This window comes from Corythoichthys intestinalis, chromosome 12 (genome assembly GCF_030265065.1).
Source record: "Corythoichthys intestinalis isolate RoL2023-P3 chromosome 12, ASM3026506v1, whole genome shotgun sequence".
Lineage (NCBI taxonomy): Eukaryota > Metazoa > Chordata > Actinopteri > Syngnathiformes > Syngnathidae > Corythoichthys > Corythoichthys intestinalis.
The window spans coordinates 39,571,459-39,591,165 of NC_080406.1; the positions used below are offsets into that span (position 1 = coordinate 39,571,459).

Below are 19,707 nucleotides of genomic sequence, written 5' to 3' on the forward strand. Positions count from 1 at the left end.
CCCAAGCTGTGTGTGGAGGAGAGTCTGACTATATCTAGTCGGAACTTCTCTAACTCACACACCAGCTCGGGCTCCTTCCCTGCCAGAGAGATGACATTCCATGTCCCAAGAGTTAGCTTCTGCAGCTGGGGGTCGGACCGCCAAGGCCCACGCCTTTGGCTGCTGCCCAACTCCATATGCACCCGACCCCTTTAGCCCATCCCACACGTGGTGAGCCCATGGGAAGGGGAACCCACCTTGCTTTTTCAGGCTGTGCCCTGTCGGGCCCCATGGGGACAGGCCAGGCCACCAGACGCTCGCCTTCGAGCGCCACCTACAGGCATGGCACCAGAGGGGGGCCCCGGTAACCCACGTCCTGGCAAGGGAAACTTGAGTCCATTTATTTTATTCGTCATAAGGGGTCATTTTGAGCCATGCTTTGTCTGGCCCGTTTGCCATGGGTGACCCTGCCTTGGGTTTAAAGTCCCAGATAACATAGCTCCTAGGATCATTTGGACACGCAAACCCCCCACTACGATAAGGTGATGACTCACTCATTACCTTTTCGTTGCCTCAAAATATTTTTTGCATGTGTTTCACTCTCATACTTCTAAGCATTGTGCTTTCTTGTGGTCACTTTAAAGCAGATCTGTTGACCACATTATTCACTTAGCATATTTCTGCCACTCTTATTTGATATTATTACATTTAAGTATTTTGTTAAGTATGTTCTGTCTGTATGCATCTAAAAAAAACAAGCTGAAAGCGCACGGTAGTACTTTGGGTGTCAAATTCGCCTCTTGCAGGAAGTCTTACCGGTGTGGCACATTTAGGCAGAACAGTTTTTTTTCCTACTCTTATCTCATGTCATCTCATCTTTCCTGTTCATTTTGCTTTTGCTCCTCGTTTTGTGAAATATCGACCGACCTACCTAGGTACCTACCTACCTACCTACGTACCTACTAATTTTACAAATTGTATAAAAACGAAAACATCAAGACGGGATTCAATATCAAATGATTTTAACGCATAATAACGTTTATCTTTCAAGAACTACAAGTCTTTCTATCCGTGAATCCCTTAAAACCTTTAGTTCAAACTACTGTAATTCATTAAAGTCCAGTTTATTTAATTTTTTAGATATTGATTTTTTTCACTATTCCATCAGAACTTGAAATTCAAGAGAAATAGGTCGACTTTAAAGTTCACCCAACTTTTTTATGTGCATATTTGAACACAAACAGTACAGCAAGAGATAGAGGGATCACACTCCTCAGCCTCCCCGGTAAAGTCTATTCAGGGGTGCTGGAGAGGAGCGTCCGTCAGAAAGTCGAATCTTGGATTCAGGAGGAGCAGTGTGGTTTTGTCCGGGCCGTGGAACAGTGGACCAGCTCTACACCTTTAGCAGGATCCTCCATGGTCATGGGAGTTCGCTCAACCAGTCTACATATGTTTTGTGGATTTGGAGAAGTAGTTCGACCGTGTGCCTAGGGGAGTCTTGTGGAGGGTGCTCCGGGAGTACGGGGTACCGAGCCCCTTGGTAAGGGCTGTTCCCCTGTACTACCGGTGTCAGAGTCTGGGCCGCATTGCCGGCAGTAAGTTGAATTCGTTCCCAGTGAGGGCCAAGGCTGCCCTTTGTCACCGATTCTGTTCATAATTTTTATGGACAGAATTTCTAGGCGCAGCCAAAGCGTTGAGGGTGTCCGGTTTGGTGGCCTCAGCCTCCCTGGAGAGGCCCTTGGAATCCCGCCGGAGGAGCTAGCTGAAGTGGCTGGGAAGAGGGAAGTCTGGGCTTCCCTGCTAAAGCTGCTGCCCCCGCGACCCGACCCCGGACTAAGCGGAAGATGATGGATGGATGGATGGATGGATGGATGGATGGATGGATGGATGGATGGACAGTACAGCAATACACTCAAGCAATGTTGATGACAAAACGAAAAAAATATATAATCACTCAGACACTTACGGTAGTAGTCATTTTTCTGTATGTCTGTAATATACTACTGCCCGATAGCCATGTTGTGTCGACAAATGGAAGCAGTGATGAACTCATTCAAATCATGATGCAAAAACTTTTGAATCCCTGGCTTTCTATCTAATTGTTGTATTATTACAAACTGCAATGATATGGGAAACTGTTTAACCCTTAATAGGGCAGTCATTTAAAATGGTAAAACAAAATTATTTTTATTTTCAGTTTTTATGGCCTTGCAAGCAAGACTGTACTTCCTGATTCAGTGATCCACTATATCATTCAGTGCCGTCTTGCAAACGTCACCTGATGTTTCGAGACAATTAGGAGAAAGTATCAGTAGTCCCTTGGGGTCGTTCCTATGAGTACAATTCCATTAATGTTCTAGCATAAGAATGGTAAGTGGCCAATTACATCACAGCACTGGAAACGACAGAAATTAAAGGCCGTGTAGCTTGAGTGAGCCAGTTTTTTTTTTTTTTTTTCCAGCAGTGTTCACTTGAAGTCAGACAAAAGATGGCAATAACAAGCTACTCAAAAGCATTTTGCTATGCCCCGGGAGCTAGCAGACTGATACAAATTGGGAGCAAACAAGAGCAATACACTAGCTCATCAAAAGCAGCAGGCAGCACTCAGTCCAAAAAAATAACAAGGGGGAGATGGGGAAAGAACTGAGCCTAGTGGAATCTTTTTCCTCTCTGGTCCCTTCAATTACATTTGTTAAAAGTCTCTGGTCCCTTTAATTATATTTGGTAATGGCTTCACAGGGCAAGTTTAGTCAGAATTTATTGGACATCTGGGTGCACAATTGTTCACCTCGTATGCTGTTTAGAAGCTATTAGTGTCCAAATGTTTGTTCGTAATGTAATACATAAATCACATCTTTCGGTCACACGTTCTCGGCTTTGTATGTGTTTTATTTTCACAGTGTAGCACGTACCAACAGTAACTGCATTATCAGCCAACTGCAGTAAATTTGCAGTCTTTTTATTTTTTTTCTTTCTTTTTAGTTATGGTTAGGGTACATGGTAACTGTTATATAATTATTAATAATTATTTTTTTGATATACATATATTTTAAATATTTTCAATTAAATGTTGATAGTTTTGAATTTGGATGGAATCATATTTTTGTTAATGTGTCAATGTGTGTGTGTGTGTGTGTGTTTTCACCCTTTGATTAAAATATTTTTCGAAGATAAAAGCTGATCCACTTCAATCATTGGCCCAACATACCACAGAGTTCATTTGGTTAATTGATGCAGTCCCCTCTGTCCTTCAAAAACAAATGTTTTATTTAATATACATTTCTAAGCTTACTTAACAAGCCCTAAGCGGGTGACTATTTTGGGTAATTTGAAAAAATATAGCTAAACCCTGTAAAGACCTGACTTTTGCACATGTGGACGAAACATTTTGGGGGATGTAGTCCACAACATTAACATTTGGTATACAAGTGTGGCCTACATGAAATGTGATGTCCACATAGAGTATGTGGAAGCCAGTCTATTATTAACATATTTTTTACTATTGAAGGAATCTGACCTTTTAGCCAGACTGCCAGAATCGCGCCAGCCAAACCGCCGAAATAGCGCTAGCACAATTCCAACGAGCCGGGCCGGCGGAAGTACGACAACCCGGCCAAAAGGCCAAACTTTGCGCGTTCACACTAGTCTTAACCCCTTGTACTGACTCCATTTTAAAAGCTGGAAAATAAGGCTTCGAAACACAAGTCGAGAATTTATTCGAAGTTGACACCAATCATACAGCACAGAGAGACGCAGGCTAGAAGGCAAACTGGATCCAGGATCACTATATCACAACATAAGATTCGCGACAAAAATGACAACGATTAGTTAAACATTCAGTCTTTTAAATGCTCTGGTGAGGTGGGCTGTGGTCCGGAAGAAGGATGTGTTTGGACGTTGTTTAGGATTACTGTCTGTTTCTGGATTGGGCAGGAGAATTCAGGCTTTACTGTTGTCAGGGCAACGAGAGTTAAGAATTTTCCCATCCTCAACGCCCCTTGAGTGCTGAGTGTTCACTTCTCGGTCGCGGGTTCCTCTGTATCAGATGTTCCTTGTGACAAGACAAGATGTCCTGCCATTTTTTCTGGACTCTCCAGAATAGCTGATTAAGCGATTTAGTGGTACAGACGTGGGCTTGTAGATGTCTTGCCTATCACCAGCCTGTCAGTGTCAATCTCACTCAGATGGCTGCATGACTTCCGTGGTCAGAACATCCGGTATCTCCTTTGCCCCGAACTGCCCACTGTCTTGGCGCTGCAATTTCTAGATATTCCAAATCCATAATATCAAATATATTGTGCTTGTTTTTTTTAAACTATGATATAAATGCTATTTATTTTATATTGGGTGTGTTAGGGTAATGCAAACTTTCAAACAGTAAATATGAGAAAAGGTACCATTCCCTTCACTATTAATGTTTATATATTTTCAAAGAAACACTACTGTAGGTAACTTTTCAACCTTTATAAAATATTTTCTTAACATTTGTCATAAGTCGACTGACAACGAGTTGAATGACTCCTCTTTTATATCTTGAGAGGGTCTGTATGGCTTTCACCGACACTAATTATCTTTGAGGAGGGTGGCAGGAACCCTGCCACACACAAAAAAAAAATAAATATATATATATATGTGCTTACAAACGTCACTTCCCCCTTTCCCCATTCATTATAAAGACGGAAGTTCATGCGAACACTTTTGCGGAAATGCTGCAAAGATGGCAGAGCAACAAGAGACAAAACGTTTTGTCTGAGGAGGAAAAAAAGAGGCTACCAGGATTTACAGAATAAACATTGGCCCGGATTTTACCCGCTGGTGTGACACCCCCTGTTGGCCCCCCAAACAAGTTGGCAACATTGTTGCTAACCCCTATATGCTATTGTTTAGCCACAACTGGATTCATAACCTTATTACTATTCGTCCTTCACACAGCAGCTGGAAACAGAAAGGTTGTTTAATCCATCTGCAGGTGACCGGGAGATTGATTTTTGATTCATTGATGATTTTACGACACTATTCGGGTGTGCACTGGTCTTCATGCGAAACGCAGTCTTTCTTAATGCAAAAATGTACCGCTTTTGTCCACCGGTAAACCGCTAAACTGACCTAACTGAAAAGTTGCAAAGTGTTGCTTTAATGAACAAAGTAAACATTATGGCTCACAATAATACTCAAAACGGGATTTTTTTTTTTTTTGAATGGTATAGCACATTGCCTGCCATTGACAACAATTGACATCCCAAGTCATTTAAACTGGGAGGAATGACTGAATATTCATCTCTCAGTGCCATTGAAGTTGCTAAACATCCAATCGCTGCCAGCCCCTTCCAGTCAAAATGTATTGGACATTTAGCACCGTCAATGGCAGCCAATTAGTTAAATGAGTGCTCTCCTGTAAAAAGGGTTAAATCACTTCCATAGGCTGGCTTGCAGTCTTTCACACTGAATGAATTTACAGCGTTCCTATACAGCAGCCTCTGTAGTTGTTTTACTGAGGAAAACATATGTTCAGCATTGGAAGATTGAGCAGCTGATTAACGACAGTGGGGTGACAAAACATACTCAAGATTAAAAATGTGAGTCACACGTTATTGAGTACGTAGAGCGTAATTTCCTCTCGTAGTTGCTGCTTTCTCCTTCACTTTACTCACTGACAATTTTCCTGGCATCCATCTTCTTCCTCCCAGCCTAAGTCGGGCTGTTTATAATAGCTTGTGCCCCAGCACTTTTTAATTAAATGATACCTGTGCCACTGAGCCACATTATGCATAGACATCCCCGGTGCCGTACTTCCATCAATTGTCATTTATGAGCACTGCGACACATCTTCAATTACATTTATGCAAAAAGTCTTCAGATTATCATCAGGCACTAAATCAATCGCCACAAGCCTTACATTAGATACAATACTGTAGAAGCAACTTGAAATGTTGTGAAATCAGCCTCAATAATACTGTCAGTGATCAAATTACAGAATTAAATAAAGTAGCAAAATTAAAGGGATGGCAAAAGTATCAACATTCTTCTCAGAGTTTTTTTTATTTTATTTTAATTTTGATCGATACATTGTGTGTATTTTATTGTTTTGGTACTGCACTTTGCACGGTCTCAAGTCAACAGATCGAATGTGACTTCAGCATTCTTCAGTAATGAATTCCGTACCCTTAGGCAGCTTTTCTATATGCTCATGGACCCAGCGGGCTATTGTTGAGATTCAGCATTCATCCTTATAGCATCAGTGCCGGCTCTACTTGAATGTTAAACAATAACTGCAAAGAAAGCGGGAACATGTGTTGCTGACCGAAGATATACTCCATTTTGCTAATCACCAACAACAGTGCTGTAACTCAAGCTCTGCTTTACCCAAACCAATTACTACTTCCCCCATTAGCGGAAACATGTAGAGACTAATCATGATCGAATTCATTGTGCGTTGACACAATGCACACCACAAAACAGCCATTACAACTGAAAGACATAAAGTTTCATTTAATACTCTCAGCATTAACTCTTTCAGAACAATTAATAATGATAGACGTATAGTTGTGTGGCTTCATCACTCTGTGAATTTAAATAAATTTAGTGCTAGTAGATGTCAACTCCATTTGATCTAGGATGACGTTCATTCCCTGTCATCTGTCCTTGTTCTAATAGATTGAACGTCTCGCACCGACAATGGCAACCAATGAATTAAGATTCTTAAGTATTTCTGAAGAATTAACTCATGGGAAGCGAGAAAACCAATGGTTGGGCTAAATCAGTCGTATTTTGTTGTAGCAAAGAGGGAGGTGCGTTGAGATATGAGTAGAATTTGTATGTAGCTGTAACTCATATGTGATAAATCAACCAAGAAACCAAACATATTGTTTTTAATGCTTTAAGAATACCATAATTTTCGGACTATAAGGCGCACCTGATTATAAGCCGCGACCCACTGAATTTGACACGAAAACGACATTTGTTCATAGATAAGCCGCACTGGACTATAAGCCGCTGCTGTCCTCACTGTATTATGGGATATTTACACTTAAAGATATTAACCAGTAACACTATATTTGACAACCTCTGCTGCCACCCGCTGCCAACACTGTTGTCATCCAGCTTGCCTCCTAACATGCATTGCAGCACTACAGATGTAAATAACAATCAAACTCATGTTCTGTGCTAATTATTTCTTCAGTTACTGTTCCAGTTGTATAATTAATTGCTAGTTATGGTAACACTTTATTTGACAGTGGCACCATAAGACTGTCATAAGACCATCATAATTATGACTTGACACTGCAATAATAAATGCTTATGGCAGATGTCATTTTGTGTCATCTGGCAAATTATCTGTTTTGAATGGATGTAAAGATCCGAGCTGGACATATATGGAGTTAGTGACGTAATCCATAATTTCATTAATGCCCATGATAGTGTTGTGTCATGCCGCTTTCAAAGAAGGGTTACCTATTAACCTAAATAAATCAACAAAAAGGCAGCACTGGACTATAAGCTGCAGCATTCAAAATGAAGGAAAAAACTTGTGACTTATAGTTCGAAAATTACGGTTAGTAGAAAGCAAAGTGATGTTTATAAAAAGCTCACAACGACATCACACCATTACTAACTTGTTAAACAGCCATAAATTATAGTCCTATCGCTTATTTGCTTAATAATTGGCTTTGGCCACTGAAAATAAAAATACTCAAATTTTATACATCTAATTTACCAGAATATTGCCTAAACATTGGCTAAATTAGTTGTACATTTCATCACCAGTAAATAGATTATGGGTAGTGGGGCATTTTGTTCATCATGTTTTCAAGAAATGAGTGTGTGTAAGATGAAAAGATTTCATAAACACAATAACGGAAAGTTGGGCAAACAAACTCAATTAGATGCTTCAATGAGCTATGAAATAATTCACTAATTTGAAAAATTGCCCCTTAAGTATAAATGAGATTTCAAAACATTGTTGACTTGTTGTTGATCGGTCAAAAAATAGGGGTCATTCAAGAATTTTATCACTGATCATTGTTAGGCCCATTTTGACACAGTTTCTTCCCCATCCCACGTTATCGGAAATCATGATCACATCATTTTATAAGGATCAAAAGATTGGGTTTTCAGAATGTATTTATTTCTATTTTTTAAAGTTTTACTTTATTGGCTGCCATTGATGGCAATTGATGTCCAAACCAATTTGACGAGGAGGATCGAATGATTGTTGCTAGCCTCTCAGTCAAATTGGATTGCACATGTATTGCTGTCAATGGCAGTGAAACATAATTACTCAATGCAAGGACAAGGCACTAAATGAATAAAAAGTTATATATGTTTGTGTAAAACTTTATTTTGTGCTCTACAGCTGATTTGCACAAAAAGGATTTGTGATTATTATTTTTTTGTTGCTATTTCGAAACCACTGCTGTCTTTCTTATAATTGTGTTTGGCTATAATGTTGGGAAAGCTATGTTCAAACAGAGAAAAATAAAAAACATTGGGGTGTGCTCCCCCCCCCCTCCCTTATTTCCAAGGTATTGGAGTGGGACTCAAAATCGTCTAACTCAGACTCACATGTAAAAAAATATGTGATAGGGATAACTCTAATTTGGACTCTACTGTACTGTCAATGCATGAGATTTTAGGTCACACTAACGATTACTATTTAAAAGTCCAAAGAGTTCCTGAGTGCAGATATTTCCATCAATCTGTGGTCATGACTCTCAAATAACCGCAGGTAAATGACCTCCCTGGAATTGAGCAACTAATAAGTGAATCCATCCTTTGTGATAAGAAACGGTTGCTTTTTAAAATACATTGATTTACCACTGGGCTGATTGCTTTCGGTTCCTTGGTGCCTTCTTCCTCTGTTCATGAATAAAGCAATCATGGAGGTTAAGTGATTGGCCTTCAATTGTATTTGATTGCAAACTGGTAGATAGCTGCAATTTTAATCCCCTCGATTTAGAGCTTCCATTTTTAATGAAATGTCCTCCTTTTGGTGTTCTTCGTCTTTTCCAGGCCAGTGGGGTCATTGCATGGGTGACGACTGTGGTTCCGGTGGAGTTCAGACCAGAATGGTCTGGTGCATTCACATAGAGGGTTGGACGACCCACCACTCTCACTGCAACCACATCGACAAACCCGAGAGTAGGCGGCATTGCTTTAAGGTTTGTGATTGGCACCAGGACCTCTTTGAGTGGGAGCTGTCTGCCTGGGAAAACTGTGCACTCGTCCCTTTTTTTTCCAACGAGCTCAAGCTGAGGACCACAGAGTGCATTACTGCACAGCATGGACTCCAGAGACGCAAAGTGCGGTGTGTGCGCACTTTCAACCGCACTGCGGTCACTCCAAGGATATGTGACTTCTTTTCCCAGAGACCACCGGTGGAGCAGGCGTGTCTCATTCCCTGCCCGCAGGACTGCGTCGTTTCAGACTTCACTTCATGGTCAGGTTGCAGTAAGACATGCGGCAACGGCCTGCAGCATCGGACTCGACATGTTCTGACCACGCCAATGTATGGTGGCGCCAATTGCCCCAATCTGACAGAAACCAGGACTTGTTCCGGCCCTGTTCCATGCCCCGCTGGAGAGGACGAGTACCAGTATAGCCTTAAAGTAGGAGCCTGGAGCGAGTGTAGGCTCCCCCATCACAAAGACACCCTATTAAACGGTCGGACCACTGTGGATTTCAGCAGTAACAAAGCAAACAACACAGTAATGTCACACAGACACCCCTCTCATTTTCATCAACACCATCATGAACATCGTCACCACCGCAAACACCCGATGTCGTGGGAGCTCGAGGTGGGATACCAGACACGGCAAGTCCGCTGCACTCGGAGTGATGGGAAGAACACAATGCTGAGGTAAGATACAATTACGTCATGCATATGTTATTATTACTCTGATACCAATTTTTCGCTTCAGATACAGATTCCAAAACATAGCTGTAGCTGTGTGGAATTTGTTGATGCCGAAACTGTACCGATACCATGTTTTGACCAAATTTGTGTATATATGCTGTATATATATATATATATATATATATATATATATATATATATATATATATATAAATAATATACTGTAGGAGTGGGAACCTCTTGGTACCTCACGATACGATATGATTTGCGATACAAAGCTCACGAGAACGATGATCTGACGATATGGTGATACAGCGATTATCGATACATTGGTCAGGAAATCATTCTAGAATATTCTACAAACAACTAATAAACAGAAAAACAAGCTTCTGCTGTTAATTGGAATGAGTTTATCACTAGTAGACGTCCAATCCATTTGAACTGGGAGGGTGGCAGCGAATGAATCAGTGGCAGCCAATACCAGGCAATGAGGTAATTTTGGGCTATTTAAGGTCATTTACCTGTTGATTTTCAGTTACTTCCTGTTGATTTTGGGGTATTTTACGAGTCACTTCCTGTTTATTTTGAGTTACACAACAGGAAGTGACCTGGGAATCACCTACAATGAATAGGCAGTGACTCAAACTCAACAGGAAATGACATTTAAATGCCCTGAAAATCGGACAGAATAAAAGTGAATGCTCTGGTTTCGAATGAACGAACGTCCCCAGTCTAAATGGATTCGGCGTCGTGCACCGTCAATGCAGCCTTAGAGTTAACTGAGATACTATTATGGTGGATGATTTTGGTAGCAACTTGTTGGTTCCTTTTTATTTTTTATTTTAGACATTGACACCTTTTTAAAATGATATCTCGATTCTTGGCAAGAGCATATCGATAACCTTTTGTGCTACAAAGTATCACCATATATCACCATTTCGATATTTTGTCACACCCCTAATATACTGTATACATGTAGTCCCCGGATTAAAAACGAGTTCCGTTCCTACGCTGGCGACATAACCAGAATTTCCGCGTATGTCGGAATTAACCATTTACGTACCCCTAAATCTAAAAGTAACTATCCAAAAAACATATATTATATGATATTGTACTGTTCTCACCAAGACGTTGGAGCTAAAGTCGAGCTAGACAGCTAGCTAAGCTGTAATCGTTCCCCTCTCTCTCGCTCTCTCTCACTCGGCTGTGCAACTTTTTCATGGGAGCAAATGCGCTCTTCCTCATGTGTGCGCGCTTATTCTGTTCTTCATGTACACAAATACCTTCTTCGTGTGTACATGCACTCTTACTCGCGGGCATAAGTACTACCTGCTCTACGCTTTCTACGCCAAAGTAAAAGCATAAATCACAAAACAAAAGTCAACAATATAATCAAATACACATTTTGCCAAAGGGCAGAACAGTAACATTAGTCAAAGAAAAAATTAAAGTAAAAAATGACATACTGTGAAGTACAATAAGGTATTGTTTACACAACAACAAAAATGACTGGAGACAAAATATTGGACACGACTCCGAGTACGTCGTAACCTGGCGACTACCTGTGTATGTATGTATATGGCGGAAAACACTCAGGTGACTTTAAGTTCTGCTCTGAGACCCCCAATTTAGCCAAATTTCAAAGTTGTGTGATACATCATTGGAAAGCTTAAAATCTCAATTTTCTGGGGGTAGAAACATTTTGAACAGGAGGGCTTTTTTTTTTAATTTTTTTTTTTTATGTTTTTTAAACAGCAAAACCCTGTCTGGAGGTGAGCACACGCGAGAGCAGAATTCGGACGCCATCACTTTAACGAGATATTATCGCGTAATTACCTTGTTTCGATCCAAAAACTCCATGTAGCATGTATCACTGAGTGTCAAGACACAGCTGTGAGTGGCCACAGCTGGATTTTTGGGGGATTTTATGGGTGAAACATGGTAATATAACAAGGGTCGCGATGCAGAAATCGCAGACATCAAGGAGTGGTCATATATTTACCCTTTTTTTTTTTTTTTTTTTTTTTTGTTGTTGTTTTTTTTTGTTTGGACCAATTATTTATAATCTAACATATCGGAGAAAATGCGACAGTAACAAAAAAAATACAATTAGGCGATAGTTATGAGGTAGATATCCGTGACTTATTTACAGACACCATTTTTTTTCATCGTGACTTAATTTGTTTAATAGTTTAAAATATGCGAGTGAATAATTTTTTAAAGTCGTTTTTTTTTTTTTTTTTCGAAATATTAGACATCAATTAATGATTTTAAGTTAAAAATGACTGACATTTTGAAATATAATATGATTACTGAAACGTCTTTTGAGATATGTTTACTTTGACAATAACATTTAATTGGATGTTGCAATAAATTGCTAGATGTGTCTAAGTTTGAAGTGTTGCTCATTATTTGTCAAACTGTTACTACTTGTAAATGTTCTCGATCACCAAACAGTGCTCATATCTCAAATATTTCCTCAATTGCATAACATTGAGAATTGCGGTTTGTACCTCAGGAAAATTTGTTCAGTCAGGTTACTCCTATCTGATGGCCCCAATTTATCGTCAAGGAAGTGTTTCACTGAGTGTCTTGTGATACTTAAAAGCCAGATTGTGTTTGTTTTTTGGGGAACATTCCTTTCCCTTGTCCCATGTTATGTTGAATATTGGGTAGGCGTCAATGTAACACAGTAGTTTTATTGTCATTGTGTGACACAAAGGGGACTCAATCAGTGGCCGTTCCCTCCTGTAATGCAAACTTGTCCTACTTGAGTTTAGTTTCTATTATTGGCTGCCCTTTTTCAATTCAATGTCCTGTTAGCAAAGGTGCTTGACCGCATTAACATTGCAGCGAAGCACAATTGTGCTAAATGTCAAGTATACTGCTCCTCTCTTGTCCCTGCTGTTTGAACTGATTTTGGTATTTGGATTTTGATAAGAACTGATGACACACACACTTACTGTACACACACAAGCTCACACATGGTATTTTGTTGTGATTTACTTCACGTCCATCAGAAGGGTCGTGATGGCAAAAATCTTTTTTGCCTGCAAATGTTGTTTTTTTATTGTCTGCTGGTGTCTGGGATTAGTTAAACTTGGATGAGAACAGATATGTCCCATTTGAGCTCAATTCCATTCTATTTTCCAATTACGTCCTAATTAGGAAATTACATCAGGACTGTAACACCATCTTAATAACAGAGCTAATTTCGTAGTCTAATTTGAACAATAGAAGCAGTAATTTCATGACTAATCTGCTTGTTTCATATTGATCAAGTCATTAGTGTAAAAACTAATTTCATCGCAGCCTCTGCAATTCAGTTTAATTCATTGGCTGCCATTGTTGGTGCCAGACGTCCAATCCATTTTGACTGTTAAGGATGGCAGCGATCATTCTATCAAATACTCTGAAATTAAAAAGTACAACAACAACAACAAAAACTGACATTAGCAACTTTTCAGGATGCCCAGTTTGTCCCCACAACTTTTAGGCAACCTTATTTGCATTATATAATGAGTTCAGTAACAGTTATATAGATACTTTAGATTGTCTCCCCATATGTTGTAAGAATAGAACCTGAAGTGAATTATTTTCATGATGTGCGTACACATTTACCCTCTTTCAACTGCTGAATGTGCCGGTCCATTTTCTCCACTCAAACGCACGTGTGATTGGCTGATGACTTGCATTTATTTAGAATGTATTCATTTATCTTGTACATATTTTAATTAAAAATATTTCAATTTGCAGCCTATACAGACATTTTTTTCAGATAAGGATACATTAATCATAATCAAGGTAAACTTTTTATTTTTTGTTGAGTTTTGCTGTGCTTGTGGACAAAAGCAGTAGTGTTTTACCTGAGAGAAGAATCCATTTTTATTATCATTTATTATTTTTGTTATACCCTGACTAAGAATTTTTTTTCCAGTTATATTTAATTTATTTCGACAAATGTTGAGTGGCCTTAAGACAAATGTATATTATTTTGCATTCCTGGATAGTTGAGATTATAAACAAGTATTTATTGTGAATGGTAATACAATTTATGTTCAGATATTGCATTTTAAATTTGCCAAATAATATCCAGACATTTATACCTGAACCAATAAATATGAAAGTTACAGTGGTATGAAAAGTATCTGAGCCTTTTGGAATTTCTCACATTTCTGCATAAAATCACCATCAAATGTGATCAGAAGTTTGTCAAAATCGCACAGATGTAAAAACAGGGTCTGCTTTAACTAAAACCACCCCAAAAAGTATAGGTTTTCATATTTTAATGAGTATTGCATGCAAACAATGACAGACAGGGGAAAAATAAGTCAGTGAACCCTCTGCCAGTAGAGACTTTAAAAAGCAATTGAAACCCATTTTTACCAAACAATTTAAGTCAGGCGTGTGCCCAATCACTGATGAGTGGTTTAAAGTTGCCCTGCCCACTATAAAACACACACCTGGTAAGAATTGTCTGGATAAAAGGCATTTTCTGATGTGCATTATGGCTCGGTCAAAATAATTGTCTGAAAACCTGCGATCAAGGGTTGTTGATTTGTATAAATCTGAGAAAGAATACAAAATCATCTCCAAAAGTCTGGATGTTCATTAATCGACAGTCAGAGAAGTCGTCTACAAATGGAGAGAGACTGGCACTGTTACTTCTCTCCCAAGCAGTGGCCGTTCACCAAAGATGACACCAAGAGTTGAGCGCAGAATAGTCAGAGAGATTAAAAAGAACCTTAGAGTGTCCTCTAAAGACTTGCAGAAATCACTGGCACATTCCAATATCTCTGTGCACACATCAACTATAGTGTATGTAAAACTATGGCCAAGAATGGTGTTCATGGGAGGAAATACTTAATGTGATGGTTCACTTACTTATTTTTCCCCTTCTGTCATTGTTTGCATACTATCCTCATTAAAATATATGAAAACTTATAAATGTTTGGCTGGTTTTAGTTAAAACCAGGTTTTATCTGTGTGATTTTGACAAAGATCAGATCACATTTCATGGTGATTTTATGCAGAAATGTGAGACATTTCAAAAGGTTCAGATACTTTTTCATACCATTGTAGAATAAATCGATACAGATTTATTTTGGATTTATAATTTAGCCAATCAATTAATTAGGTTCATGTTCGTGAGAAACGAAGCCCTGACCCCCGTTAACATAATCTGTTTGGTCTTAGTCCTCCCAGTTTAATGCAATGAAATTAAAGTAACCGAAAAAAATTGAAAAGAAAAAACACTTTACAGCAGACATGTCCAAAGTCCGGCCCGGGGGCCAAATGTGGCCCGTGGTCAAATTTCATCTGGCCCCCAGCCTCTGTCATAAAATCAACAACGTCTGGCCTGCACACAGACTTAATAAATTGGTCAGCAGTACTGCTACCAGCATATGAAGTAGCTTACACACTAAATGCTGCTCCTCGTTTACCCACTAAAAGGCAGCAGCACTCTGAGCAAAATTACCCTGTGTGACCCTTCACTCCCAATTTTCTAAAATGGCGACAATCAACAAAAAAAAAAACAAAAAAAAAAAGTTGACTGCGACGACCGATGCTTCAAGGATACGTGGAAATTGGAATATTTCTTCACTAAAATACACAACAACTGTGTCTGCCTCATTTGAAAAGAGGCAGTCGCTGTTTTTAAAGAGTTCAATGTGAGGCGACATTACCTAACAAGACACACTGACATGTACGACAAGATTACAGGGAAGATATGTAGTGAGAAATTGAAGCAATTTGAAGCTAGTTTAATTTTACAGCATTGCTATTTCGCAAGAGGCTGAGAGTCCAAAGAGAACGCCACAAAGGCGAGTTGCTAGATTCTTGAAATTATTACCATATTTTTCAGACTATAAGTCGCACCTGAGTATAAGTCGCACTAGCCATAAAATACCCAACGAAGAGGAAAAAAACATATATAAGTCACACCGGAGTATAAGTCGCCTTTTTGTAAGGAAATTTACTGGATCAAATCCAACACATAGAACAGATATGTCATCTTGAAACGCAATTTAAAATAAAAATGCAATTGAGGACAACATGCTGAATAAGTGTACAGTATGATAATGTTACATCATACATGAACAACGAAATGCAAACGTTGCCGGTATGTTAACGTAACATATATTAAGAGCTATTCAGATAACTATAGGATAAAGAACCTGCTAACAAGTTTACCAAACCATAAGTGTTACTCCAAAACACCAAAATAACATGTAAAAGGATATAATGATGTGTAAATAATTTCACACGTAAGTCGCTCCAGAGAAGAAGTCGTACCCCCAGCCAAACTATGAAAAAAAAAACTGCGACTTATAGTCCGAAAAATACGGTAATTAAAAAAAAAAAATAGAGCAAATGTGACACACAGAATGGCTTGCTAAAATTTGCTTAAATATATTGTTCTACATAAAGGACGTTAGCAACGGTCCACCCCCCACATTTTTACCACACCAAATCTGGCCCCCTTTGTAAAAAGACACCCCTGCTTTACAGTATATCCACTTAGGTTATATTATGGTGTTATTTTTTGTTTTAATTTAACTTTATCTTCTCAACCTGCAGCCTCTGTACAAAGTACAACTCCCCTCTGACCTACCAAGCATGTGTGATGCCCAGAGACTGCCAAACTTCTGACTGGTTATCATGGAGTCCTTGCTCAAAAACCTGCCGCTCCACCGACCTGTCACCTGGTTACCGTCTACGGTCACGAGTTGTGACACAGATCCTGCTGAGCGGTGGGAAACAATGTCCTGTCCTTGAGGAGAAAGAAGCCTGCAACATTATAGGGGATTTACTTCCAAACTGCCCAAGGTACTTTTGCATCGACAACTTTCTGATCGTTATTTGCTCAATATACTCAGAATGAAAGGCCCGCTTCAAATTTAATGTTCTATACACGCCAGTTGAAACTCGTTCAAAATTCATTCAGCGCTTTTTCATCAGATTGATTATAAGAAAATACCCAAAGGCTGCAGATATTTATGATACTACTGTTCATTTTGTTGCTTTACTATTGACTCATGCAACCGTTAAAGGGTCTGCGGTCCAAAGTTAAATGTTAGGTAACATTACATTCACTTAATAATGTAGTCAACTTTGTTTTCCTGCTGGAATATCTTGTTTTATTTGCTAAATCTATGTGGAGCGCCTTAGAGTGGAGGACTTACATGATTAGGGAAAAACTCATTATAAAAAATAAGCGCTGAAAGATTACTTAGGGCCGTTGTTCTGGAAAACTCTTTAAATATTATTGCTTTTTGCTCCAGTGCACTTTTCATAGCGAAGACTGATCATTTGTTTTGAGGTTCAGCAGCTACCCGCACTGATTTGCATTTACTTATTTTGTCCTTATTCAACTGTTTTTTCTCCTCTGTAAAAGAGTAGCATTTTTATATGAAGACAATGGTAGGACACCAATCATTTAATTAGGTTATGACAGCACTCTCATTATCTGATTAAAATTTGATCATCTGTTCCAAAGGCATTCATAAAAACGGCACAGACAAAACAGATATTTCATGTTTCACTATAGAGCTTCATAAGACAAATACAATTGGAAGTAGAAAATGAATTATCATCTGGTCACAGCATTTTCACAATAATTGCTTGAATTCAGGACATGCGGTTACTTCTCACATTTCAGCAGTGTCTTGTTGGCAGGCATTAATAGGGCTCAAAAATGGGCCAATAAAACATTAACTTGAGTCAGTCATGCCAAATTAGGCTTTTTCAATGGCAATTTTGTGGCTGAAAGTATTTTGTCCTTAGATGACAGCAACTAGAGATGTACAGATCGATACTACAATATGAATATGTATGATAACAGATCTTTGATATTACAATATGAATAAGTATGATAACAGATCTTTAAGGCACGTCTTTTTTGAATTGTCTTCTTTTTCCCGTAATGTCAGCTGTTGGTTTAGGCGTGGTACCTCTAGTGCTCCCTGGACTAAAGGAGGACTAACACCGAAATTGATTTTTTTTTTTTCCAATTCACTCTTATCCCCGTTTGACTGCGTGCACCGAACCATGATGCCCGTATCATGACAGAACGGGACGAATACAAATACCGTTACACTCTTAATATATATAATTTTTAATTAAAAAAAGGAATGTTTTATTTTGACTTTTTTTTTTCGTAATATTATTTTTATTACCAGTTCAGGGTGTCCCCTGCCTACTGCCCATAGTTAGCTGGGATAGGCTCCAGCACCTCCGCGACCCTCGTGAGGAAGAAGCGGCATGGAAAATGAATGAATGAATTATTTTTTTTAATGTCTGAATAAAAAATTTTAAACCTTTTTTTTTTATTATTATTTCAAAGACTTGTCATCAAACTGCCATTGTTTTTGCTTGTCTATCTAAAGATCTATTGTATGAGCATTGCAATGCTTGAAAAAAAGAATAATAATGCTCCATTTACCCGTAATTTTCGGACTATAAGCGACTACTTTTTTCAATCATTTTGAATCCTGCATCTTATAGTCCAGTGCGGCTTTTTTGTTAATTTATTTGGGTTAATAGGTAACACTTTATATGAAAGTGGTGTCATAAGACTGTCAAAAGACAGTCATAATTATGATATGACACTATCATGGGCATTACTGAATGCTTATGACAGATGTCATTAAGTGTTATCCAGCAAATTATGTCACAAACTCCATTTATGTCCAGCTCGGATGTTTTACACCCTTTCAAAAGTGAGATAATTTGCCGGATAACACTAAGGCTAGGGTCATACTACAGGTCTTAATGCACAAATCTGATTTTTTGCCATATCTGTTTTTTTGGCGTGGTCGTTCAGACTGCCTTTGTCCATTGAGACCGTTCAAGTATCACGCATGTGCACTATTTCACAGTCCGAGATGCGCTCAGCAAAGAGACCCGCATCCGCAGAAGCATCAAAACAAATTCCACATGCTAGCTGTCATTCCTGAGTGATCATATTTTGATTTCCAAAAAGAGGGCACAAATAACAGACATTAACAGTCCCCGTTTAGTCTTATGTTCAAAGTTTCTATGGACTGATAGAACGCATACACGCACACACGAGCCTTGACGTGTGTGCGTGAAATGACGTGGGTGCGTCAGTTTGCCCCGACTGGGCCATGTGTGCAATAATGAAATATTGCTCATTTGGCACACAGAATGAAAATCGAAAATTGTAAGGCTTATTCTTTTCTTCATTTATTTTTTTATGACTGTGTTCAAGCCCGCTTCATGCTTCTTGCTCTTTGTTGACGTAATTGCTGCATTAATTCCGATTTGGGAGTCTTGACAGTTCAGACCGCCAGTCACGTTCTGAAAAAATGTGGCCCAGATCGGATTTGAATCACATACGAAAGTGACTCAGATCGGATTTGAAATGGTCCACTTCTATGCGGCTTGTCCCGTTCAGACCGTCAAGTTAATGCCTGACTCGAGTCGGAAAAACACAAAAAAATCGGATTCATGCATTAAGACCTGTAGTATGAACCTAGCCTAAATGACATCTGTTACAAACACTCATTAATGCTCATGACAGTGTCATGATGTCATAATTATGATTGTCTAATGACAGCCTTATGGCGCCACTGTCATATTAAGTGTTACCTAATACCATAACTACCAATTAATGATAAAACTGGAACAGTAACTGAAGAAATAATTAGCACAGAACATGAATTTTGATAGTTATTTAAAACCTGTAGGGCTGCAATTCATGCTAGGAGGGATGTTGGACAACAACAGTGTTTACAACAAGTGGCAGCAGAGGTTGACTGTCTCCCCCAAGGGAGCAGTGATGGCCAAATGAAGCTTCTAGAAGCAATGAAGCTTTGCAGCCAATTGGTTCAAAGCTTCATGGTGGTTCA

General features: G+C 39.0%; 1 protein-coding gene across 2 annotated transcripts in view; it reads left to right on the forward strand.

Annotated features, from left to right (window-relative positions):
- Positions 1-19,707, forward strand: part of thsd7ba (thrombospondin, type I, domain containing 7Ba) — a 364,521-nt gene that overhangs the window by 164,009 nt on the left and 180,805 nt on the right. For both annotated transcript variants that reach the window (XM_057851598.1, XM_057851599.1), the window contains exons 5-6: positions 8,989-9,835; positions 16,415-16,663. In XM_057851598.1, the coding sequence (XP_057707581.1) occupies positions 8,989-9,835; positions 16,415-16,663 (1,096 nt within the window). The remainder of the gene's footprint in view (positions 1-8,988; positions 9,836-16,414; positions 16,664-19,707) is intronic.